General features: G+C 45.0%; 1 protein-coding gene across 5 annotated transcripts in view; it reads left to right on the forward strand.

The window, feature by feature from the left end:
* Positions 1-26,461, forward strand: part of SLC8A3 (solute carrier family 8 member A3) — a 142,981-nt gene that overhangs the window by 102,977 nt on the left and 13,543 nt on the right. For 3 of the 5 annotated variants that reach the window (XM_023230225.1, XM_023230247.1, XM_023230240.2), the window contains exon 3: positions 22,760-22,863. In XM_023230225.1, the coding sequence (XP_023085993.1) occupies positions 22,760-22,863 (104 nt within the window). Of the gene's footprint in view, positions 1-3,467; positions 3,721-19,787; positions 19,895-22,759; positions 22,864-26,461 lie in introns of those variants that run through there. The other 2 variants (XM_023230253.1, XM_023230233.1) reach the window with 2 other exon arrangements.

The following is a 26,461-nucleotide window of genomic DNA, read 5'->3' on the forward strand; positions in this document are numbered from 1 at the left end:
TCTCCGGAAAAAAGGACTCTCCTCTCTTTCTCTTCTTCTTCCAAAACTTAAGACATTTGCAGCTGAATCCTCAACAGGATTTTGTTTTCCTTTGGGGGAGAGTAAATAGGCCAATATATCCCCAAAACTAACCCCATAATTTCATTTCAGCAATAAAGTGAGATCCTTAATAACTGCCCTGCCCAGCCTACAGGGTGGTTGGGAAACCCTTGAGTGGTCATGCATGGGGAAGCATTTCATCCACTGTAAAGAGCTCTCCAGAGATGATAAATCTCATCAGAAGGCTTCATGCTTGAGGCATGGATTCTTGGAAAAACAATGACTCTACATATTTTTTTTTCTTTTTCTTTTTCTTTTTTTTAATTATACTTTAAGTTCTAGGGTACATGCGCATAACGTGCAGGTTTGTTACATATGTATACTTGCGCCATGTTGGTGTGCTGCACCCATCAACTCGTCAGCACCCATCAATTCATCATGTTGTCAGAATCTAAAGGAGATGCTGGGAAGAGGAGCTAGGTCAGTCTCCAAAATGGAACAGTAGAAACTAATCATGTGGAACCTAAACTTACGAAGGGTTTTAAAACCAGAATTGGTCACCTTCCTTTGGACCATGAGCTCGGATTGTGAGTTGTGACTAGGTCATGTCTACTTCCTGCCCCTGTTTACCTCCTGTCCCTACCTGTCCTTCCTTGACCCCAGGACAAAGTGCCGGGATATGAAAGTTAATTATGACCTAAGGGAATTGGTACAGATGGGGAAGAAGGAAATTCATTCAAGAGCATTTCCATCAATACTGAAATTACACAGAAGGCTGGTGAATTTGGGCTACCCATTCTCACCTCCCTCTGTACCCATAATTCCTTGGCCTCCTGCAATTTCATTTTCCCTTTGGTTCAGCGGAATGCTCGATAGCTTAAGCTAGCCTCACTTGGCCAAGCATTGGAGAAACAGAGAGGTGTCTGACACGGCTACACCCCCATGGGGCTCACAGGGCAAGGTGAGAGAAGACAGAAGTTGTGTGTGCTGGGTGCCACGTGGTAGCTACAGACTAGAAATGAGACCAGGTTCAGAAGAGGGAGAGGGCTTGTGGGCCTGAGTCATGGGGAAAGTTTCTTCAGGAGATGGAATCTCAGCTCTGCCTCCTATGCAGGGCTTACGTAATCAATATATTGCCTTGTTGTTGTTGTTATTGTTGATTTAACAAGATTTTGCTTGAAGAAGACTTTGTAAAAACAACTGAACAAATGCAATCTCCTGCCAGAGCAGGAAGCAGCAAAGGAGATTGGGAATATAACTCCCTTGCAGATGTTCCTTCACCTACCTGGTGCTGGATTACCTAAAAGCTTCACCTAGTAGGGTCACCCCCCAACAAATTATTTTAAAAAATTGAAATAATCTGATATTTTAAGAAAAATCTTATCATGGATATTTAATTGGGCTATTTACACCTATTTAGGGTCAGTCGGTTTTGGACAAGTATGCAGGGTTCTTGGAATCAGACCACTGGAATCAAATCCTCGTTCTATCACTTCCTAGCTGGATGACCTTGGACAAAGTTACCTGACTTCTAATAGGTTCAGATTCCTCATGGGCAAAATAGAAATGCTACTAGTACTTAATAGTGCTCTGAGACGGATTCAACGAGAAGGATTAAATGTATGTCACACACAGTGTTTGCCCATAGGGAGCTGTTATTTATAAGTGAGGGGAGCATCCTAAGGTCTTCAGAATTTAGGGGAACTAAAAATCTTACACTGACTTCTCCCTTCAACAGCACCTTCAGAATCTCCTTCATTTTCCACACCATTCTTTCAACCCTTTGATGAATGAGAAATCAAGTATTCATTTCCCTGCAGATTTTCCCAAACTTTCTGCTTTGGCCAATAAATATATTTTTAGTCCCAATCTTGCATGCTTCTTTGGGACTTTTCATCGGATAAACATCCCTCCTGTGCTCTTGAATATGATACCCTTCTTCCCTGCCTTTCACCCAGAGTCTCCTTGTATCTGCTGGTAGGCACAGTGATGACCCCACCAAGGTCAAACAATGGCTGTGGCCTCACCTGGACCCTGATGACCCACATAGACTAGAGCCCAGGGATCAGCCACTGATGGAGGCCCAGAGGGCAGCTGGAAAACTTCACAAGACAATCCAGCCTGATTATTTTGGCATGCCTGACCTCAGGCTGCTAAAAATGAGCTTGAGGAATCAGATAGGAAAAAGAGATAGGTGATGCAATTTTGTTCCATCTCCCAATTTTCTGAGTCAAGAGTTGTTTGTTTAACTCCAGTTAAATTAGTATTTATCCAGATTTCCTGGATGCTTGTCCAAAGAAAAGTACCCCAGATCTACAAATCAGAATCTGGGACTGGGACTTAGTAATTGGCACTTTTACAGTTATACCAGATGTTTCTAATAGGGGTGCTTCAACCACTACCCTTACAGAGTGCTGCCTAGGACCCTCTTTTCTGGCAGGTGAAGTGGGAGGAGGTTTTGTCAAAGGGAGATTCTCCACTTCAACTTCAGCATCTCTGCTTATATCCGCTTTGTTTGGTTCTATTTCACCAAAGGCTTTCATCTTCACATAAATGTTCTTCAGCTTTAAATAATTGGTTTTGGTAGCCATTGATATACTGGAAAGAACATTAGAGTTGGAGTCCAGGTGGCTTGAGTTCAATTCTTTGCTCTGCTATTTACCAGCTATGTGACATTGGGCAAGTTGCCAACCTATCTATGTCATTTTCTCATGTAAAGATAATCCCACTTCACCAGGCCATTTTTGAGGACCCAGTGAAATGATGTGTAACCATTTTAGGAACACTGGATTATTCTACAGTGCAAGTTTCTACATCAGCTTGGAGCCTACCATGCTTACATTCAAATCCAGTGAGTGGAGCTCTGTGCACAAACAAAATGCAATAGAGCTCTGTGCACAAATACAAGGACTTCTCCTCTTTTCTGCCCTTGTACAACTTTGCTTTCCTTAATGAACAGAATCCATGACAATCCTGGGCCACGGTATAAAGATGGGACTTTCTTCCTGTGAAGGAGTCTGGTCTGAACATCTTCCAAACTCCCAACATAACTGATGTCATTTCTCCACCCAACCCGATTTGCTGTCTCCTGACTCAATTGCTAGAGAAGCCACTTAAGGAAGGTCCCTGGAGTTAAGGCTGTGTCTGGGCCAGTGGAGTGAGCAGTTTTCAACAGTCAGTCCTCTTTATCTTCTCTTTTCCTAAGAGCCTTTACTAAGCAGTGCCTCCTCCTATCTCCTTGCTGCATCTCCTGATGGAATTCACAGGTAAATCTCCTTGGAGAGTACCAGCCAGGAACAGTCCACAGCCAGGGCCACCAATCTTCACCACTGAGCTCCATCTTTCCTTTCAAGCTGTCCTTCCCCTCCCCTCTCCACCATCACCATAGCAACACAGTGGTATAAAAAAATGAAAGCACTAAGGCATCTAAATATAGTCTGAGTCTCAACTCTTCCAGCATGGAGCCTAAAATCTAGGGGATGACAGCTAGAGGCATCCAGACGATAACTGGCAGCCAGGAGGGAGGATGAGTCAAAGGAAGGGATCAAGGAAAGAAGGGAAGGAAAGGGAACCATCATTTACTGAGCCTGCTGCCTGTGCTTTCTCATGTCACCCGCACGACTACCCAATGTCAATGTTATCATCTCCAGGTAACTGCTGAAGAAACAAAAGCTCAAAGAGGTAAGAGATTTGGCCAAGGTCACACAGCTATAAGCAATAGAACTAAGATTTTAACTCAAGTTTCTGTGGCCCCAGAGTTTATGTGTTTTTCTCGCCATACCACAGCGACAGGTGCAAGTGAGAGATTTTGCTGGAAGCACTGGGCTTTTTGAGCAGGCCATATAAACATTCTGAGCCCAGAGCTCAACTAAATTATTGGAAGAGACTGGGGCTTCTATCTAAGCAGCACCTATGTGTCTCAAGAACTGAGGAAAATGAGGGGAAAGGGTTGGCAAGGCTGCGTTTCCCAGGGTGCATGATGATATACCATGGGGGTGGGGGCCATTATGATGCCCAGACATGGAACTTACACCAGTGCAGAAAGGGTGTGATTGGAAGCCCTAAGCCAGAGAATGTTCAATGTGATAAATGCCATTATTCGTTCCCTCATTCATTCAATAGATTTTTTTTTTAGATGGAGTCTCACTCTGTTGCCCAGACTGGAGTCCAGTGGCACCATCTCAGCTCATGGTAACCTCTGCCTCCCTGGTTCAAGCAATTCTCATATCCCAGCTTCCTGAGTAGCTGGGATTACAGACATGTGCCACCACGCCTGGCTGATTTTTTTTTTTTTTTTTTTTTTTTTTTTTGTTTTTGAGATGGAGTCTTGCTCTGTCGCCCAGGCTGGAGTGCAGTGGCTCGGTCTTGGCTCACTGCACGCTCTGCCTTCTGGGTTTACACCATTCTCCTGCCTCAGCCTCCCAAGTAGCTGGGACTACAGGCGCCTGCCACCACTCCTGGCTAATTTTTTGTATTTTTTAGTAGAGACAGGGTTTCATCATGTTGACCAGGCTGGTCTCGAACTCCTGAACTCAAGTGATCCACCTGCCTTCACCTTCCAAAGTGCTGGGATTACAGGTGTGAGCCACTGTGCCCAGCTTCATTCAACAGATACTTTTATTAAGCATCTGATGTGTGCTTAACTCTGGAGATATAGGGGTGATTAAAACAAATGCAGCTCCTGCCCTTGGAGAGCTTATTAGGATAGTGGAGAAGACAAATAAGAAAACAATTACAAGATTGATTCTTTACAACAGTAACATGTACTATAAGTATATAACAGAAGAATGTCACTTGCCTGATGACTTCAGTGGAAGGGAAATACAGAAGTTCTTACAAATCAAAGCAATCCCCTGGGCCAGTTGTAAAGGTGATGCCCACTTTCAAGGTGGACAGAGACTGTGCGTGAAGGTTAGCCTCAACCATGGGTTTATATGATCGATGGACCCTGCAGATCCATTCCCAATGCTGTATCTTCATAATAACCATGAAGTCCATCTGATAGCCATACAAGTGAGGTTTTAAAACCCAACAAACTAGACTCAAATGAATTTGAGGGAATTTATGACTTGTTCTTCCTACCACCTTTGGTATCACTGACATAAAACTGAATGTGTGTGCTGAGGGTGCTTGTGTCATGGTGATAGACAAGGTAGGTGGTCCAGCCCATGGTATTGGTGGCTTACGGTCAGCCAGATCAGCACTGGGAAGTGCCTGTGAATCATGCAGCAATGGGAGGGGAGGGAGTAGGCAGTAAAGTTGTGCATTTCTGTGGATCCAAAGCTTTCCAAATCACCTGCAAGGCAGCAAATATGGGGGATGTTGTATGAATAAGTGAGAATTAGATAATACAATGTGTATGGAGCTCTTTAGTGCTTTAGAGAAAATGCTGTCTAAACAGATAGTGCTGGTATCAAAGATAATGATACAGTACCCTAATTTTAATGCTCTGCTACCTACCTGCCAGCTGTTTCCCAGGGATGTGGTAAAGATGAATGGGCAAGATCTGGGAAAGTGCTTTGAAATCCTTGATTAAAGGCCCTCCAGGTAGATGTAGAATTTTAAATGTATTATATTACTGCCACTATTGTTTTGCTTTCTTTTATCACCCCAGAGTTTCACCACCTCCTGTTTCAGGTGAACGAGTCTGCCTGACTCTTTCGTGACCTGAATGGCATTGGAAAGGTAGCAGCCCTGAGACGTGCCATATAAACAAACATGTTTTTAACTGAGGGATCCAGAGGCTTTCCCGGCTGGCTCCTGTCGACTGGTGATGACCTCTCTATAAGTCTAGGCTTTTCCAAGCTTATTTTATTTCCTTCAATAGGACAGGAATACATAAATGTCCACCTGAAATGAGTATTGGCTACAAGCCATCTGCCCCTGAACAGAGGTGAAAAGTGGAAATCGGAGGAAGGACAGACGTCTTCTGCAGGGGAAACAGACTCTTTCTGCCACTGCAGTCTGCCCAGGCAAAAAAGTAAAGGAGCAGGACTCAGGAGAATTCACTGAAGCGAGGGCAGGGTGCAAAAGGAACTTGAGAAATTGGTACTGGGACCCAAAGATCAGATTCTGGCATTTCTGGGAAAAGAAATGGGTATGGGTGGGGGGGTTTATCTGTCAATAAAAGCAGGGCTAGAAAGAAGTAAATTCAGTTGCCACCTCTACCTACTGGACATCCACGGAGAACTTCTCCTTATCCAAGGTTGAGGAGCCCTCCAGAGTACGTATTGATACCATTGGTTCTCCCACACATACCCCCATGGAGATAAAAACAGGACCCTGGAAGGCCTGTCTGTGTTTAACTAATGGGATTGAAACATGGAGATGAACTGCCCCACAATCCACCCTGTGAGAGACCAAAGAGCAGTGTTTGATAACAGGGAATGTTACCCTGAAAAGGCATTTGGCTTCCACTAGGACAGCAGGTACAGTGCAAAGATGATCCCACTTCCAAACAGAATTCCTAAGACAGGATATGCAGTGATAAAAAAAAAAAAAATAAGGAAATGTTGTGGAAACTCAAGACCTCTTAAAGCATACTCCTTCATCTGTAGTTCTTCCGCAGACCAGACCACGGAATTCAGAAAACACTCTACCTGGTCCCAAACCAACACCTCCAACACCTGCCAAACTTCTCACCCTCTTCTGACCCTGTCCTGGGAATTAAGAAAAAAAAATCATTTTATTGGTTGCTCCAGTTATAACTTAAACAGACAGACCATCATCAAATTAAGTGACATGTATGACTGCTTATTGTATGCCAGTTACTGTGCTGTGTGGTTTTGCTTCCATAATCTCATTTAATCCTCTCAAAAACCCTGAGGTAGGTTTTATTATTGCACTCATCTTAAATTAAGGAAACTGAGGCTCATTAAGTTCTAAAACATAATGACTGCATCCAGACGTCTCTGATTCTAAGGCCCAGGCTCTTAATCAGTAAATGATCAAATGAATAATGATTTTCATGGCATCTATCATCGGAAAGAACAATGGAGACTATGCTTAACCAAAGTCATAACCAAATAAATGAACTTGACAGCAGAGCCGTGATTCCAGCCAAGGTGACTATTTTCATCCATGTTTTGAAGGCCAGGAAAAGGAGGTTAGACTTGTTTGGGAAGGGAAACAGGAGCTATCAAGGTGAACTTTTCCTAAGAGTAGCCCGATAATAGTACTCCGGAGGGAGTAGTATATGCGAGAATAGAGTCAGGGAGACCAGCCAAGTGTGTCTCAGCATCCCTAGCACAAATCACACACTAAGCATTAAGATTGGCTCTGCAGTTAGAAAGGCCTGGGCTCAAATTCTGGCTCCACCACTTACTGGTATTCATTAATCATTCATTCATTCATTCAACAAATATATATTGGGTATTGTCTATGTGCCAGAGACTGTGCTGGGTGCTGGCAAAGAACACAGACAAGGTTTCTGCTCTCACGGAGATTTTGTTCTGATGAAGGAAACAGACCATTTATTGAAAAACAAATAAATAAACAAGATAAACAGAAACAGAATGATTTGATGGAGAGTGGCTGGAGGGCCAAGCAGACCGGGCAGACAAGGTGGTGGTGACATGTAAGCTGAGACATTTAAAAAGAACCTGGTCGTGAGACCATCTGGAAAAGGAAAGCTCCAGGCAGAGGAAGCAGGTAGTGCAGAGGCCCTGAGGCAGGAATGAGGACAAGACATTTGAGAAAACAGAACAAAGGCAGGCATGGCCAGGCAAAGAGGGTGGTGGAAAAGTAGTAGAAGGTGCGTAGGGGAGTGGGGACAGCAAGGTCAGGCTTTGCAGGCTTGATCAGCAGTTCTCACTGTGGTTCTGGAGCCAGCAGCATCAGTGTTACCTGGGAACTTGTTAGGAATGCAAATTCTCAGGCCCTACCCAGACCTGCTGAGTCACAGACTCTGGGATGGGGCCCCGCATTGTGTTTTATCGAGCTCTCCAGATGATTCCAAGTATGCTAAAGTTTCGGAATTCCTTGGTTGGATTGTGCAGTTTCAATTTTAATTTTAAGTGCAATGGGAACCTATGGAAGGTTTAAGTAGGGGAACAGCATGTTACAATTTTCTTTAAAAAAAATTGTTTTTAAGCATTCCAGCTGAGGGGAGAATGGACCATAACAGGCTAAGAGAAATGGAAGCAGGGAGATAAATTACATAGTTACTGCAAGAGGCCAGGTAAGAAGAGAAAGTGGTTTGAGTAGGGTTATGTGGCAGAGAAGAGGGTTCCAAGCCAAGGGGGACCACGCTGACAAATAAGTGCATGCCATTCATGCAAGCTTGACAAGGCAGAAGGCAAAAGTGAGGGCCAGAGAAAACTAGGCAACACCTGTCCAGAGTATAGTTCAAAGGCAATGTCCTCAAAGAAGACACTCCACCCTCCTCCCATTTCCTCCCTATTGTCTAAAGATAAGAAACATATGTGGCCTATGGCAAACCTTGGGCAGGCACATGAGAGCTGAGCTCTTGCAAAGGGCAGGTACTTCCTTTGGTGAGAGAGAAGACAAGGAAGGGCCAGTGAGGAGTGACAGAAGAGACGAACAGAGAGCCTGACAGGCTGAGAATGTTGTCTGGTTTCCTGAAAGGCTTAAGGTGTTAGCTCTGGAGGGTGAACTAAAAGCCCTAGTTATATTAAACACACACACGCACACACCACACACACACACACACACACACACACACACACACATACACACAGTTGAAGGAGACCTGCAGTTTCCAAAAACAAAAGTTGTATTTTTTTTGTTCATGTCATGACCCATAACAATCTCAAAAGAGAAACAGGCTCTTGTCTTCCTTGTTTAGGCTTAGGAGAACCTATAGTAAGTAAGTAGCAGCAGCGGAACTGAGACTCTGCTCTGTACCTGGTGTCATTCTGTCTATTACACCACAAGGCATCAGAGGACCACTAGAGTTGCCTCCCTAGGGTTAGGGTTAGGGTTAGGCTGAGGTAAATGAAGTGAGTCAGCAAGGGCAGGGTAGGAACCTGTCTTTATTTAACATTTTGATATTTTGTTTCTCATGGATTTGTTGCATTAATTCCAACTTTTAAAAATCATTGCATTAACATATTATTGATCGTGATTACTGAGTTTTTAGGTAGACCCTTAAATGTTGCACCTCTGACTTACTAGTCTCACCCTGATCCTTGTCCTGGATCTATGCTTGTCTGTTCTATATCAGCCTCTTGCTTTGACCATAAGGATAACATCAGACCTTTAAGCATAAAGAAAATAGGATTTTTGTCTCCCTTCTCCACCTTTGTGAAAATCTCAGCTTCTGCTTTTAAAGTCTATCTCCCAAGAAGTTTGCCTACTACGTTCCTTCCAAGGTCACCAGGTTCTGTGAAACTAGCAGCAGGCTAGATTGTCACATTAGCACAAAGGATCCACTATTCCTGCAGCCGAGCTGGGACAAGCACTTAGGCCCATTGCCTCCATCCCTTCAGTAGCCTGGGTCCTACATTGTCTCCAGGTGGTATAAAACAAGAATTTCCCCTTTGACTGGGAGAAGAAGGGAAGAATTCTGAACTGGAAAACAAGTCATTTAGAATTCTCACAGGTGGAAATTTCTGACAACCCCTTTGGGATCCGCAATTCACACCCCAAATGGTGACAGTAGCTAACATGCAACCTGCAGGCTGTTCTGTCATCCAGTGCTGCTGCGCTGCACAACACCAGGGGGCAGCATTCTCATTGGCTTCTGTGTGCCTGAAGCCCAGTGCGGTTGTGCAATGCTGCAGCTCTGCTTTAGTGACGTCCCTGATTGGTTCAGTCAAGAAAATGTCTATAGAATCAGCTAATCTCCCATGCAGTTAAGTCTCTAATTGAAATATTTTCTCTGCTCAACCCAAGGACAGCAATCTTTCTTGGATTTGCTATTTACAAGGGTCTCTAGAAATTATCCACCAGAAATATGGGCTTTCTCAGAGCTTGAGTGGACAGAGAATTAGGGTGGAAGGCAGGGCGTTTTGACTGCATTTGACGCAAGTCCTGAAGAGCCAGCTCCTCTCTCTTCCTAATCATTAGAAGGTTTTGCTTGGACCCAACGTTTCATGTGTATACAATACAAACTTCTCTCTTTTCTGCTTGGATCAAATTTGTTATCTCAAAATGAGATTCCCAGCAGTGAGAGAAGACAAGACAGAGAGATCCAACATCTCTAAAGCCATGAATCAGATAACCAGCCACTTGTTCTCTTCAGTGCTGGGAAAAGACACACTGTTAAATAAAATGATTTTATAGGTTCTTCTCACTGCCTTTCCAAGAAGGGGATTTGTCAACTTCAGGGCACAGCAATCATTTATTCCCAGACCATTGGCATACACACACACACACACACACACACACACATATATACACACACACACATACATTTACTTCTCTTGACTTAGAAAAAAGAGAGAGTTGGAGTTGTGAATATTCCTGTCTCCCCCACCCCAGCCTCCTTGAAGTGAGTCAGGACAAACTTGGGGCCCAAATGGAACTGTAAGTAACTGAGTCACATGCAGAGATGAAACCTTCACAGGCCCACTGATATGAAGGTTGAAGATTAAATTCCCTTTTGAGAATAACTGGGCAATACTCATATAGAGGCTACTTTCAAGAAGGCCAGATCCTCCCTCTAATGTATAGTGCAATGTTCCTAACCCTCAGCCCACTCCATCATACCCCCACTCACGTGAATACACACATAAGCAGCAATATAAAGCACTTCCCACCACAGGGCAGCAAAGAAGGAGGGAAATCTTTATCATGGAAGGGAGGAAGGAAGGAAGGAAAGAAGGAAGGAAGGGAGGAAGGAAGGAAGGAAAGAAGGAAGGAAGGAAGGATTCTTGGGGTGAGCAGAGGAATGACATGTTTGGGGCATAATGAAGAGAATTGAAGCGCAGAGTTTGTGTGGAAAATTTTGAAAAAATCAGGTGGCAGGCCAGGTGTGGTGGCTCATGCCTGTAATCCCAGCACTTTGGGAGGCAGGGCAGAGTAAATGTCTGCATTTCTGGACAGTAAGATTCCAGCCTGAGCCGGGCACAGTGGGTCACCTCTGTAATCCCAACACCTTGGGAGGCCAAGGCGGGTGGATCACCTGAGGTCAGGAGTTTGAGACTAGCTGGGCCAACATGGCAAAACCCCGTCTCGACTAAAAATACAAAAATTAGCTGGGTGTGATGGCGCATGCCTGTAATCTCAGCTACTTGGGAGGCTGAGGCAAGAGATTCATTTGAGCCTGGGAGGCAGAGGTTGCAGTGAGTCAAGATCATGCTACTGCACTTCAGCCTGGGTGACAGAGCTTTCTTTCTTTTTTTTCTCTCACAAAAGAAAGAAAAGAAAAGAAAGGAAAAGATCAGGTTGCAGAGATGGATGGATGGATGGATGGACAGATGGATGGACATTACAGAGAGTTTCCAGTTCTTAGGATGAAGGATTAAGTCTTTATTCTCTAAGAAAGGAAGGGGAGAATAAAATTTTGTGATTTTAAAATCTTTTCTACCCTGTAGAGCTACCCGACAAGGCATGACAACCTTCAAAAAAAAAAAAAAAAAAAAAAAAAAAAAAAAGGCATCTACTTGAAAAGACTAATGTCCAAAAAATTAGAAATTCCCTCATTTTGCCCTGATCTTTGGGAAACAGCGCGAGTGATCCCTTTGAGGATTTTGACACTGCCTTGCCTCTGATCATACCCTAAATCCTAGGTCCATAATCATGCAGTTACCTCAGATGTCTCTTTCCCTCTAGCCACAGGTAACACACTCTCCAGGCACTGGGAAAGTGGATAATTAGGAGAGCAGAGGGGGTACCCATGGGTTGTGATGCCCAGTTATAAACCCAGACATTTCAGAATTAACAGAATGAGCATTAAGTCCTCAAATATGTGGGTCTACATCCATAAACATGTCCAGCAGTCAGGTCTTTACGGTCAGTAGAGACAAAATATTCCTACACTTTCCCTAGGGGAAGCCACATCCTCAGTAGGTTATCTCTGATGAGTCCAGCTAGTCACAGGTATGTAGAAGCTGCATGCAGTAGAGGGCTCAAAGGAGGGTCCAGAATAGATACCAAAGCAAAAGGGGAGTCTGTGCACGCTCTCACACACACCCTGAAACACTCTTTCTGTTCACAAAATAGATGGTGCAGGCGAGTTCCAAGAGATCATTTAGTTCAGGTTCCTGCCTCCATAAAATCAATAAGCCTTCCATATTAGTCGTCTGTTGCTGTGTAGCAAATTGTCAGAAATGTAGAGGCTTAAAGTAATACCATATATTATCTCGCAGTTCTGTATCTCAGAAGTCCAGGCAGGTTTGACTGGGTTCTCTGTCCAAGGTCTCGCAAGGCTGAAACCAAGGTATCGGCCAGGCTGGGATCTTATCTGGAGGCTCTGAGGAAATATACACTTCCAAGCTCATTCAGGCCAACAGCAGAATCCCGTCTCTTGTGGCTTGAAGTCAGAGGTCCCCATTTCCTTGCTGGCTGTCATCCAGGGGCCTCTCTTTGCACCTAAAGGCTGCCTATGTTCCTGTTCACAAGACACCCTTCATCTTCAAACCAAAGCAGCATGTTGAATCTTCCTTGTGGCTCGCATCTTTCTGGCTTCCCCTTCTTCTTTAGCCAGAGAAAGTTCTTTGCTTTTAAGGGCTCATGCAATTCAATCAGGCCCGCTTGGATCATGTCCCTATTTTAAAGGTAACTGTGATACCATATAACATTTCAGGAGTGATACCTCAGCATATTCACACATTCCAGGGATTAGGGCAGAACATCTTTAGGGGACCATTTTAGAAACTCTGCCTCCCCACTCACCCATAATCCTTTTAAAAGCCAAATCTTGAAGCCTTTTCTTCCCCAAAGACTTTTTTGAATAAGCACATTTTTGCCTCACTTCATCAGACACTTACCCACTTTGAGCAAACACTAGCATGTGGTAAAATAAGTTGTAAATCAATCAGAACTATTCTTTCCCACCACAATCTTTCTCAAGCACATTGGGAGAATCTGACAGTGTCGGTGGTGTACCAGAGCAGACTCCTACCAGCTTGCAAGAGCTGACTTAAAGGTTTAGTAATTGCACATATTGGTTGTTAAACTATTAGTAGCTGCTAGATGCAAAATCTTTAGAGCCACACTGTCTGAATTCAAATCCCAGCTCTGTCACTTATTTAGTTATAACCTTAAGCAAATCTCTTAACTTTTCTGGTCCTCTGGTTCTTCATGTGTGGGAATGGGGATAAAAATAGCACCTACCTCATAGGTCATTATGAATATTAAATGAGATAATATGTGCAGAGAAAATAGCACCTGGCCTGGCCTCTACCTATGTGACAGGTTAGTTGTGAGGATTAAATTACTTAATATAAGCAAAATGCTTAGAGCTCTGCCTAGCACAAAGTAAGCACTACATAAATATTAGTAAGTTAATTTGAAAGGTGGTTTCTAGATCTCTCATCACCCTAGTCACCTTACTCTGGATGTACTCCCAAGTCCCTCTCAAGAGGTAGTGTCTGAATTGACCTAAGTAGTCCAGCGTTTGGCTGAAATGCTAGACTTTGACTCCAGCCCCTCATCCTTGACTGGCACTAGCATTCAAGCTGCTGCTCCTCTTTCCCTGGGTCTTTAACAGAGACAGAAAGACTTCTCCAAGGTATCTTTTGGTCATGGGCCAGCAGCATCCGCACAGGCTGGGGCCTTGTTAGAAAGGCAGGCTGTCAGGCCTCACCCCAGATCTACCCAATCAGAATCCGCACATTAACAAGATGCCCGGGTGATTCATGTGCACATGAAAGTTTGAGAAGCACAGCTTTCAGGGCCAGATGACACACTTATTTTAAAGAGAACACCGATTAGAGACCTTAAGCCTTGCCGTGGAACAGGTGCCTTACCCTCAGACCTTGGGGGAGGGGTCAGGGAAATGTCAGTGTTGGGTTGTTGGTGGCAGGCAGCGGTGGGGGTTCAGTCCACGTTCAAAGAGCCAGAAACCTGGCAGGGGAATAGATGGGGCAGGGACACCCAACGGGGAAGATAAAGAAAACTACAAGAAGAACTCAGCACAGAGATATGAGGCTTCTGAAAGCTCCCATGGAAAGGCTCGCAGCTCCTCACCTGCTCGGTCCGGCTGCCCCCGGTCAAGGCAGCTCTGTGAGCGTTAGCTGGCTTGGAGCAGCAAGGATACATTTAGAAGTGATGAAAGAGAACCCTTCTTGACAGGGTAAAGACTCATTCAGTAGAAATCAGGCGGGAAGAGGTCACAGAGTTAGAAGCCCAGCCTGTACTCAGAGATTATTTCTGGCATGGGAGGGCCGAAGGGTTAGCAGGCCACCTACTCAAGATACATTACAGAGGCAGATCCACTTATTACCTGCCTGTGCTGCTGGGATTTCAGTGCAGAAATTCTGTGCCTCCTCACTGTGGCTGCAGCTTGGGAATGATATCCAGAGCTTACCCACCCGCATAAGAAATAAGCTGTAGGTGTAATAGGAGGACATAGGCTAAAATCCCAGCTCAGCTGCTTAATAGCTGTGCGACTGAGCAAGTTGCTTAACCTCTTTGAGCATCTGTTTTCTCTTCTTTAAAATGGAAGTAATAATAACTGGCCAGGCCCAGTGGCTCACACCTATAATCCTAGCACTTTGGAAGGCCGAGGCCAGTGGATTGCTCGAGCCCAAGAGTTTGAGACCATCCTGGGAAACATGGTAATACCCCGTCTCTAGAAAAAAATACAAAATTTTGCCAGGCGTGGTGGCAGGTACCTGTAGTCCTAGCTACTCAGGAGGCTGAGGTGGGAAGATCATCTGAGCCCAGGAGGTTGAGGCTGTGGTGAGCCAGATTATGCCATTGCAGTATAGCCTGGGAGACAGAGTGAGACTATGTCTCAAATATAAATAAATAAAATAAAATGTAAGTAATAATAATATCTATGTTAATACAGTAGAAGTGAGAATGAAATAAGAGGCCGGGCATGGTGACTTACATCTGTAATCCCAGCACTTTGGGAGGTCAAAGTGAGAGGATCACTTGAGCCCAGGAGTTCAAGACCAGCCTGGGCAACGTAGTGAGGTCCCATCTCTGCCAATAATAATTTTTTAAAAATTAGCTGGGCATGGTGGCATGCACCTGTGGCCCCACATACTCAAGCAGGAGGACACCCTAAGCACAGGAGGTCGAGGCTGCAGTGAGTCATGATCACACCACTGCACTCCGGCCTGGGTGACAGAGTGAGACCCTGTCTAAATAAATAAATAGATAAATAAATAAATAAGAAGAATGAAATAAGAAAGTTCTTCTCATGGTTCTCTTGATGGTGAACACAATGTAAACATATGTATTATCTTAGAATTCTTCCTTCCTGTATAAAGAAGGCCTCCTCCAATGTATTAATCATCCATTCAACTAATAAATGCTGCCTACTCCCATTTTCACTCTAAAAGAACTCAATGGCTAAGGAGAACCCTTCCTCTTTACAGTACCCTGAGGATCAGAGGCCTGATTTGAATGTCCTCAATGCAAAGGACTATTTTAAAAGGCCAGCCAGGCAGCCCAGACATGCATTTCCTAATCGTCTGCAGGTTGTTTGATAGAAGATCTCCTGGGAGCAGCTTTCCCCAGCAGCTCAGCCAGGTCTGTTCTGGGAACGCTGTGTGCTTTGGCACCTCCCTAGGCAGAAAGCTTGGAGGAGTGGCAGGTGCAGGTCCTGGAGCCTCTGACAGCATTACTGGCTCTAGGAGTAGCTGCTCAGGATAATCTGTCCCCAAGACCATTAAATAACTGCCACTATGCTGGAAGAAGAACTGGAAGTAGGGAGCCCAAAAAAAAATTGAAAACCCTCACTTGAACCAGTAAGTTATATCCTGGGTTGCTATTGGAGAGATCTTCCTTGGAGTAGACAAATGTGGTATGTTAAGTAAACTGGGGGTCTAGGTTTTATGATACTGGGTCTGTAGCTTCTTTGTCACACTGAGAATCCTCAGGCATACCATGAAAGTAGCCTTCAAAATATTTTTGTGTCTAATGACATATTTTTACTGCAAAAAGATGAGTAGATTCATTTTATGAAGTCTCAGGTGTGTTAGAAATTCACTGTGAGTAACTCAGCAAGTCATGATTGAGGGTGTTCTGTATGCCAGGCACTGTGCTGAGCACTGGGACTACTATAGCAAGTCAGATAGACAAGAACTCGCTTGATCTTGGACATAAGCAGAGTGGGGTCTGGTTAGTCCCTGAATGGGAGACTGCCTGGAGATACTGGATGCTGCAGGCTTTTTAAAAAAAGACAAGTTCTCTGCACTTGCAAAGCTTACGTCCTAACTTAGTAACTAACTAACTTCAGGTTGTGTTGAGTGCCCGAAAGTGGTAGAGCTGGGAGTCCTCTAGATAAGGTAGCCATGGAAGGTCTCTCCGAAGAGGTGATGTTTACTCAGAGACCCAAAGGGTCAGGATAAGCGCAGACCCTGGTGAAGAGTGTCCCAGGCAGAGGGAATAACAAGAGGATTGCCCTTAGTTGGGAAAGGGCTTGATTTGAGGACTGGGAAGACCAGTGTGTCTGGGGCACACAAGCAAGGGGAGGACGTTATGAATGAGGTCTGAGAGGTCAGCAGTGACTGGATCATGCAAGCTTCCATAAGCCATGGTCAGGGTTCTGTATGTGCTACAATTACAGGATGCATGATAGGACCTGGGTTGCATTTTTAATAGTTAACCCTGGCTATAACATGGGGGAAGGAATTGAATACAGAGGGCAAAGGCAGGAACAGGAAAATCTCTTAGGAGGCTATTGCAAAGTCCAAGGGAGAGGCGATGGTGTTTTTTTTTTTTTTTTTTTTTTAGTGTTTGTTTTGTTTTGTTTTGAGAAGGAGTCTCACTCTGTCGCCTAGGCTGGAGTGCAGTGGCACAGTCTCGGCTCACTCAACCTCTGCCTCCTGGGTTCAAGCAATTCTCCTGCCTCAGCCTCCCAAGTAGCTGGGATTACAGGCATGCGTCACCATGCCTGGCTAATTTTTGTATTTTTAGTAGAGACAGAGTTTCACCATGTTGATCAGGCTGGTCTTGAGCTCCTGACCTCAAGCGGTCTACCTGCCTTAGCCTCCCAAAACACTGGGATTACAGGCGGGAGGCACTGTGCCTGGCCAGGAGATGGTGTTTTGATCTAGGTCTTAAAGACAGAAGGAAGGGTGGTAGTAAATTAACTGTGCTGGGGAAGAGAGGGAGGCGTGAGGGCAAGGAAAGAATGAGGGGTGATTCCAGGTTTAGGGACTTGGCAATTTGTTAGATGATGGTGCCATTGACAGAAATGGGAAAGAACAAGTTTGGAAAGAAAACTCAAGATCTGGCTGGTGACTCGTATTAAACTTAAAGCCTCATTTGTGACTTGAGCAGAAGTGAGAACTTTCTCCAGTGTTCAAGAGCTGGAAGGGATTTTTCTAGCCTCCAGGCAAGGTAATACCATAAGTCCCAACAGTGATGCCCTTTCTGGGAATGATCTCAATGGGAGAATCCTATACCCTGCCTCCTCCATTCATTCCTTGCTCCGATGGTGGTTCCAGCTGGCTAACCTAAGTTACTCTTGCCACTAGTTAACACCTGTCCTCATTTCTCTTGTCCCCACATGAGATGTCAATGGCATCTCTTGTCCCCACCTAAGATGTCAATCCAAATAGCACAAGTCATGCTATGTCACATGACATGTTGCGTGTCTAGCCCAGAGCTCGTTGCTGATAGGGGCATGGGCTAGATTTTGAGAGAATATGCGGGCTGCTCTCTGTTACCACGCTTAACATTCCAAACCCCTGTAATAGTACATTTAAGATTTATCATACTGTTTTATCCAAACCTTTCATGACCTGATTTCTATTTCCAGCTTGAACCACCTCTTGGTTCACCAACTGTACTTATTGAGTTCCCCTAGTTTTCTGACTTAATGGCTGAAGATGATAAGCTTTCCTTACATATTACTCTCAAACCACCAAACTGGGATTGTTGTTACTCTTAGTGGTAATGGTTGCTATTTGTGAAACTTTTGATAGGGAACACAAACCTTGCCCAGCAATTCATGTGAATTATTTCATTTAAGAACACCACAAAGTAGGTGCTATTATTCGACCTTACACACGAGACTTGAAGAACTTTAGAGCATTGCCCAAGGTCACCCAGTTAGTGAGGGGTGGAGGCTGGATTTGAATCCGGGTCATCTGTCTCCATTACCTGGAAGAAGGAAGGCCAAAGCATCATGGCCTTTCACAAGTTGAAGAGCCACACTTTCTATGGTGGCGAGCCACGTTTGTCCATGACTGGGGTGGGTGTGGCAAGTGATGAGGGTTTGGAGTCCGTGTGGTGGGGTGGCGGGGGCCAGGTGTCATGGTAACTGCTGTTGCATTCACTTCAGGATCAAAGGACCAGATCTGATTCTGCAGGATCAACAGTGTGAACACTGGAGGCTCCGTAGACATCCAAAGGTCTAATGGTGACTTAGGGAAGCTCAGGAGGGCAGGGAGGTTGTCCCCGTTTAGAATGTAAAGATTCCTATTTTATGAAAAAAGAATAAAAGGAGTTGCTGAAGGCCTCGGTCTCCTCCAACAAGGCCAGGTCACGGGGTAGCAGAGTCTGAAACGGTGTGCAGACCCATGGCCACTGCCCAGGGCTCCTGCTCAGGCCTCCTTATTCCCACAACTGAGGGGAGACCCAGCTCCACACCCACACACCTAGCAGTGTCTCACACCCACCGGGAGAAGTCTAAACATCTTCCCTGGGAACTGGTCCCAAAATGTCCCTGCAGTAAGCAACCATCTGGAGAGGCCCAGGGCTACATCTGTTTTTAAAACTCCAATAAATAAATAAACAAAGGAAGAAAGAAGGAAGAAGAAATGCAGAACAGGGTGATTTAAATGGGCATATATTTTCAAATGTTTATATTAACAGAATAATACCTTTTAACATGAAAAGCAATATAATTGTGCTAGGCACAAGATCGTCGTAGGACTGAGAAAGGAATCGTAATTCTGAGAGCCCTAGAGTTAATGTGATCCAGCCGGCGCATCCCTGTGACTGCAGAAGCCTGTTTGGAGACAGTGTCAGCAGCTTTCGAGGCCCGCTGTGAATTGCCAGAATGTGTGACATGAGCCAAACCCACCCCCCCCCCCCCCTGCCCCACCAACCCTCCTGCCAGCTCCCCTGGGATAGTCACTGCCATACAGAAAAAGAGAAGTTCTACTATTTCTGGGCAAGATTTTCACAGACCGGTTTGTCCCTTTCTGCTCTTATGAAATAAACCATTTGGATCAATGTCAGCTGATTGCAAAAGTCAAAAAAATTTCCCTTGTCCCAAAAGCAAGGCGGATAAGGAAGCAAACATAAGAGGACCTTCATGGCCGAGCCTTTATGTGTATGTTATTTCATTACTCTCACAACTGCCCTGGGATGCTGTAAGCATGATTCATCCTGTTTGTTTATCAGTTAAATTATTTGTCCAAGATTACGCAGCATATCCAGGATTAGAACTCAGAGCCCTCGCCTGTGCAGCTTGAGCTCTTTCTTTTCAGTCTTCAAATATGATCACGCCATGAAGCAGCACAAAGCCCAGGAGGAGCCCAGTGAGGCTGGAGGGGTCCACGGGCAGCCACTCTCCTCTGTGCCCCTATGGTGTTGGGGCAAACTTGGACCTTTCTGAATCTTTTAACTGTTTCCTTCTCTTCCTGTTTTTGTCTCCTGACTGACTTGTCCCACACTCTACTCCTTGCTTATGATACTTATTTTTCCATCCACAGCAAAACAATTCACATCAAGGTAATTGATGATGAGGCGTATGAGAAAAACAAGAATTACTTCATTGAGATGATGGGCCCCCGCATGGTGGATATGAGTTTTCAGAAAGGTGTAGTACCCTGTCCTCCACACTAACACTAACATTCTTCTCTCCTCTTCTGTTTCTTCCTCTCCAAACCATTTGTCTCCTCCTCCTCTTGTCTTCCACTTCTCTGGTTCCTTTTCCTTTGTCTCCTCTCTTGCTCTCTCTTCTGCTCTCTTTTCACTCCTCCCTCTCCTCTGTCCTCTCTCTGCCCCCAGCTCTGTCCTAACACCTGCCAGCCTGACACATGGCATCCATACAAGGGATGCTCAAGACCAGTGGTAATTTTTCTGGGATGAGGAAATGAGTATGGGGAAAGAAAGAGTCAAAATGCTGGGAGTGTCATGTGCAATGCTTGGCTTCTCCTGAATGGCTGGGTGTCTGGGGGGGAAAGGGGACCAGACAGCCCAGCACCAGGCAGAAGAGCAGCACTGAGAAACAGGCTCTCAACACAGAGTTCCACAGGGCAGTTATTCTCAGGGCTAAACTTACAATCCCAGGAAGTTGAGAATCAATGGATTTGGATTGTAGTTCATTCCCCTCCCAAAAGCAGGCTTTAGGAGCCACCTTATCTGCTGTGTTGCTACTATTAAGACTTGTTTCTCCTCCTAACCTTGAATAAGCTGAAAGTACAAGTTTGAGTTCCAGATCTAGGTCAAATACCCATTTGTCTTCCTCTGTGTTTCCTATTAAGAACACCCAGGTGTGGGGGTGGAGAGTTACAATAGTGGTGGAGATCATCCTGACCCAAATGGAAGCTTCCCCAAGAAGTCCAGTGGGCTTCTCAGAGCAGATGGAACCTTTGCCTTCTACTTCAATGACCCCATACATCCCAAGGCCTCCAATAGGCAAGTCAGGAAGTCCTTTCCTGAATAGATCATACTGTGGAGCAGGGAGCTGCCAGTACTGAGGGCAATGTTCCTTCTCCTTCCAAGCCGTCCCTCATGCCCTCCAGTCTATGCCTGTGGTCACAGAGCACCCCAATCCCATCCCACAGCAGAGTTCCTGCAGCAGAAAAACAGGTTCACACCTTGTAGACAGCCCTGGGGTCCCATATCTAGGGCCAACAGAAATATTCCCCAAAAATGCCTCTTGACAATCCAAAAAGCAAAAATGCCTTTTGTCCGCTGAGCAAGCTATAAAAAGATGTCAAAAGAAGTACCCAAAAAGGTAATAAAAATGTACAGTCGTGCATCACTTAACAATAAGGATACATTCTGAGGACTGTGTCCTTAAGCAATTTTGTCATTGTGGGCACATTATAGAGTGTACTTTCACAAACCTAGATGGTATAGCCTACAACACACCTGCACTATGTGGGCCTGTTGCTCCTAGGCTACAAATCTGTACAGCATGTACCTGTACTAAATATTGCAGGCAACTGGAGCACAATGGTATTTGTGAATCTAAACATATCTAGACATAGAAAACATACAGTAAAAATATGGTAGTATATAGCCTTGTGGGACCACTATTGTGGATGTGGTCTCTCATTGAGTGAAACGTTTTTATGTGGCATGTGATTGTACTTGTAAAGTACACACTCCACAAATGCACCGCAAGTCCTGTGCCTTACAAACTCCCTCAGGTCAGTCTACTACATTATAAATGGCAAAGCCAAGCACATCCACAGAAGGTAGCAGGAACATCAGAGGATCTGAAGAGACATTTAGGTAAATGCTCTTTACCCTTTAGAGCATTTAGTTCTTAGGCCTTCCCTCCCCCAATCTCCCCCCTGCCCCAAAAAAGAAGAAAAAGAAAAACAAAGCAGAAAATTACAATTCTGGCTCACTAGTAGGACCTGCCGGCCACCATTGTGGTTCCATGAAGGACCAGAAGAAATCACATAGGAAGAACCAGGCCCAAAAGGCAACTTCTCCAATGACAAAGAGCCAGTCTTTGGAGGGGAGTGAATTTCAAGGAACCTTTTCTTCCCTGGGTGATTTGTTTTTAAAAGATGCTATGTTTTGTTGAGATACCCAGAGATGAACAGAAACTTCCATCACCTTGTGCCCCAGATCCATGATAATTCACATTAAGGAAGCCAGTTTGGGGACACATCACCCCTAAGTGATAGAAGCCCAAAGGTGATTTAGAATTTGATGATCTACATCGTTTTCTTCACATTTTCCCAGAAGTGCATCAGCTGTAAATAGTAAAGGATTCCTATGTCATATTGGGGTTAATATATATTTATTTTGGTTCCCACCACTGAAGCCCTATGAGATAAAGAATGAGAAGATCACACAATTCTACCTCCCTTTCTTCTCTCTCTCTCTCTCTATCTCTCTGTCTCCCTCCTCTCTTCCTCTCTCTGGTATCCCTTCCTCATAAATACTTTACTTTTACAATTTTCTTTCTGAAACTCACAATGGAAGTGAGTATAGACACAAAGAAGGGACACAAACCCTGGGTTCTGCTGACATATTTCCTGTTGTGGGAAGACCCTGGGTCATTCCCAGTGGGTCAGTAGTTTACCTGTTGCCTAGAGAAATGCCACTGTTACCATGTGACACCCGGTGGAATGTGCTGCCCGACTCACTTCCTACTAACTGTTGGCAAGGTCTAAAATGACTGCACACCATTACCCGCCTTCTGCCTTCTCATCCCCTCCTGTCCTTCTGGCTCCCTTCCTTTGCCCACCTTTCCTTGCCTCCTGGCTCCCTGCCCCTCTCACCCATAAGAACAACTATGACCAAGGAGACAAGAAAAGCTAAGACCATTTATTACCTGAGAACAACACAATCCACCATGGTCCTGTCGAAAGCCACCATGGTGGGACTGGACTGCATGTGCCAGGAATGATGGGGAATGATTTTAAAGGCTGTGCTCCAGGTGACCAACCAATCTACCGACCCAGTCGACACACTCTCTCTCTTGTTGTCCCTACAGGAAAACCATAAGGGTTAAAATAGTAGATGAGGAGGAATACGAAAGGCAAGAGAATTTCTTCATTGCCCTTGGTGAACCGAAATGGATGGAACGTGGAATATCAGGTGTGAGATTCTTTAAAAACAAAACAACAACAAAAAATAAAAATTAAAAATTAAAACAAACTGAAAAACAACAAGAAGAAAGAAAAAGCAACTATATTTTTGTCTCCCTCCTTTTCTTCCCTTCTCCTCCTTTCTCTTTTTGACCAATGGATTTTTTTATTCTTTTCCCTCCTGTATTCTCGCTCTCACCCTGTTTCGGTATCATCTCTGCCTTCTTAGCCTTAGCTTATTCCAAATTCCTCCTTTCCCGCCTTCTGGGCAGCACTGCAGCCTCAACTCCTCATTACCCTAATGAGTTATTTCCCTGTTTTGCTACAATTTTACAATTATTCAATTGCCATGGGCCCCTGCACTCACCACCACTCCACCCCTACACTGTAATCTGTAAATGTGAAAATTCCTTGGTGGGTGGGGAGGAGAAGAAAAAGAAAGGAATGTGATGCGGTGCATGCCTGTCCCCCTCCCTGCCTTCCTCCCCTGTCCCCCCTCCCCCACTCTTTAGCCTGGATTGAATGTGGGAGGGTCTGGGACGGGGGTTGGGGCCTGGGTTGCAATGATGCTTTGACAGTTTTCTGCTGCATTCCCCAACTTCCTTTGAATGCTTGGCAGGTTATTCACTTGTGGAGTGGCCCATAGGCCCCTCTGCCCTTCGAGGAGGTAAGTGTATTGTCTGACTGTTTCACAGTTGGGCAGACCGTGGCATGGGAAAGTGTACCAATTGTCAGAGGTCACGGCTTCTGAGAGCTCTCGGAGAGAGAGTTGACTTCTGAAGTAATCATGCAATCTGGAATCCTGAGCTATTCTTCCTCCTCGGGGCATCCCACCCCATCCCATTCTCTGTTTGTTTCTAGCCCAAGGTTAAGTACCTTATTCAGGCTACTTTGGGGCAATGCAACCTCTAAAGCAGAAAATTGAGAGTTCCCTAAGGGAAGGAAGTAGTTCCAGGTATGAAAATTCCCGTAGCCAGGGGCTCCAGAAAAGGACTGACATTGGGTAGGCCTGGAGTGTTGACTTGTGGCTTTTCCAACAGAAGAGACTCTAAATGATGCAGTTGGTGCTGATCCCTGAAAGACAGGTATTGGAAAGTTCACAGATGTCTGCCTTTGTTTGGCATCTGCAAGTGAACATATCGCCCAGATCCCAAGATAGCCCTCACCCCACACTAGAGAAGTGGCCTCATCTCCTGCTTTCCTTAGGACCTGCTTCTGAGAATACCTGCCAGGGGCTCTTCCCTCAGGGGCTGCTTATGTTGCAACCAGGGTAGATATAAGGAAGGATTTCTTCCCTTGAAGAAAATGATTAGAAGCCACTACTTTGAATGTGTTGGAGGCATAGATGTGGGAATAGGTTAGGGTGCTCCTGGGAAATAGCAAGAGGACATTCATACTCCCATTCAGGAGAGATATGCTATTGGGAGCCTCCTAGCAAATGGAGCAGTGAAATCCACCTATTTATAAAGGGGTGATCATACTGCAACTAGTTCATATTCATGTGACGAAGAGCAGCATAAAACTTTCCACACGAGGACAGATCTAAGAGATTCAGTAACAACATTCCCAAAGGATCCTCTACAGGCCTTTTCAGTGTGATCGGTCAGTTCTCACTGTCTGCTGGGGACTCTCCTGCAGAGCTGACCACTTCTGTGCCTGCACTGGTTTGGACATATCTGATGCTCTAGGGGCAGAACTCTTCTCCATCTTCCGTTGCTGGTTCTCTTCTTGGCCGCTCAATAAAATGTTGCCCTCAGCCTGACTACCAAAGAGTGCTGGAAGAAAGAAATTATCTCTGGTTCCGTTGTTTTCCACATTGTATTCTTGCCTGACTTCCAGTTCCTGCCACCAATAATATTCTCAGAGGTTGATTCAGTACCTGTCCTACCTCATTGCCACCTCCCTTGAGCATTTATTCCACATATTCATAATTGGTTGGAAGCAGCAGATACCCAAGGCCAATTGTAAGTCACTTTCATCACTTTCCACAGTCCAAACTACTTAGATGCAAATGAAAGCAGCACAAAGGACTGTACAGCGTACAGGAAGGAAGGCAGTGGCTCCAGACAAGAGGAAAAGTTGGAAGTCCATATATTCCTTTATTCCACCAGTAAAGAGGGTCTTCTTTTATGCCTCCCTTAAAAACCTCTACCAACAGTAAGACAGAGAGTGACCCAAGGTAAGTCTTCAGGAGACCTAGATAAATGCAAATGTCTATGGCTAATCCCCATTTGAGGACATCTTCCTGTTTTGCACTGGATTCTTTGTCCAAGGAAATGTCGGCAACACCCTGGTGGAGGGAGTAGGTGAGAAGACAAGGATTTCAGCAAGCTGTCTGTGTGATGTGCCTCCAGATCTCCCCAGTGACCGAGATGCCAAGATGAACAGTGCCAACAAGAAATGTGTCAATTTCCCAGCTGCCTATTTTATTGTCTACATGTTCTAGGGGGTTAATTTCCAGTTTCTTCAGTCCTTCCCATATTTTGACATTAGACCATAAGGTGAAAGGTCATAAAACCTGATTGTCGAGACTCAGAAGCAAATGGAAACCCATCCAAATTTCCAGAATTCCCCGCTGTTCTCAGAGTGAGAGACAGAACAGTGGAAATTGCTTTTCATTATCACTACTGCATGGGAGAGTCTGAAACATTCAGAATGGCATAGTCTCTGCATGGTCAAAATGACAATTGCATTAAAAAATGAAAGACTGGTTTTGAAATAGGAGACTCTATTTTTGGCAAACAAAACAGACTTCGGAGTTGAGATCAAAAGCTCTGGATGAGCTGGGGGTTGGAAAAAAGGGAAGGAAAAAAGGGAGACTGAATAGGAAACACAGTTGCTCTGGAGTCTAGAAGTGGACTTCTGAGAGCAACACTGAGCAACATAATCAAAACTGTCGGGCCTGGGCCTGGACATTGGAAGCCTTGGGGTGGAAAGGAAAGCTCTCTCTCTCTCTCTCTCTCTCTCTCTCTCTCTCTCTCTCTCGAGAATGGGACCCGTTTGGTCCTCCTTTTTCCACATCCATGGGCTCATCTTGACAAGCTGCCCAGATGCTTCCTAATTACTCACCATGCTATGCTCTTTCCGGCTTGTCCCTGGAGTGTCTGAGCAGGAATAAATGACTCTCACCTGACCTGGGAGATCAATACAGGGGAAAGTTCAGCTCCAGCTTCTCTCATGAGCAGCAGCAGGAAAAACACCCTCGAGGTATTGTGTCAGTCAAAGCTGGCCTACCCAGATCTCACTGACCCATCTGTAACTGCTAAACAGAGAGTCTTGGATTCATGGAGACAATGACCAGAGAATGATGGAATTCCAGCGGACTGCAGGCCTTCTCACTACTCTAGGGATGGGCCAGTTGTTCGGTGGCATGTATGAGTGAAAACCAGGGCATCAGGGACCTTTCTGGAAGAGCTGCCTTTGTCTGACCCACCTGTGTTCATTTGTGTGCTGGGATTTCTGATCTCCCCTGGAACTTGGGGGCCAGAAGGAGCTCTTCCATGGAAACTCCTGGAAGGAGCAGAATAAACAAGCTCTTGCTTATCTATCTATCTGTCTGTCTATCTATCTATCTATCTATCTATCTATCTATCTATCTATCTATCTAT

Source organism: Piliocolobus tephrosceles, chromosome 6 (assembly GCF_002776525.5).
Source record: "Piliocolobus tephrosceles isolate RC106 chromosome 6, ASM277652v3, whole genome shotgun sequence".
Lineage (NCBI taxonomy): Eukaryota > Metazoa > Chordata > Mammalia > Primates > Cercopithecidae > Piliocolobus > Piliocolobus tephrosceles.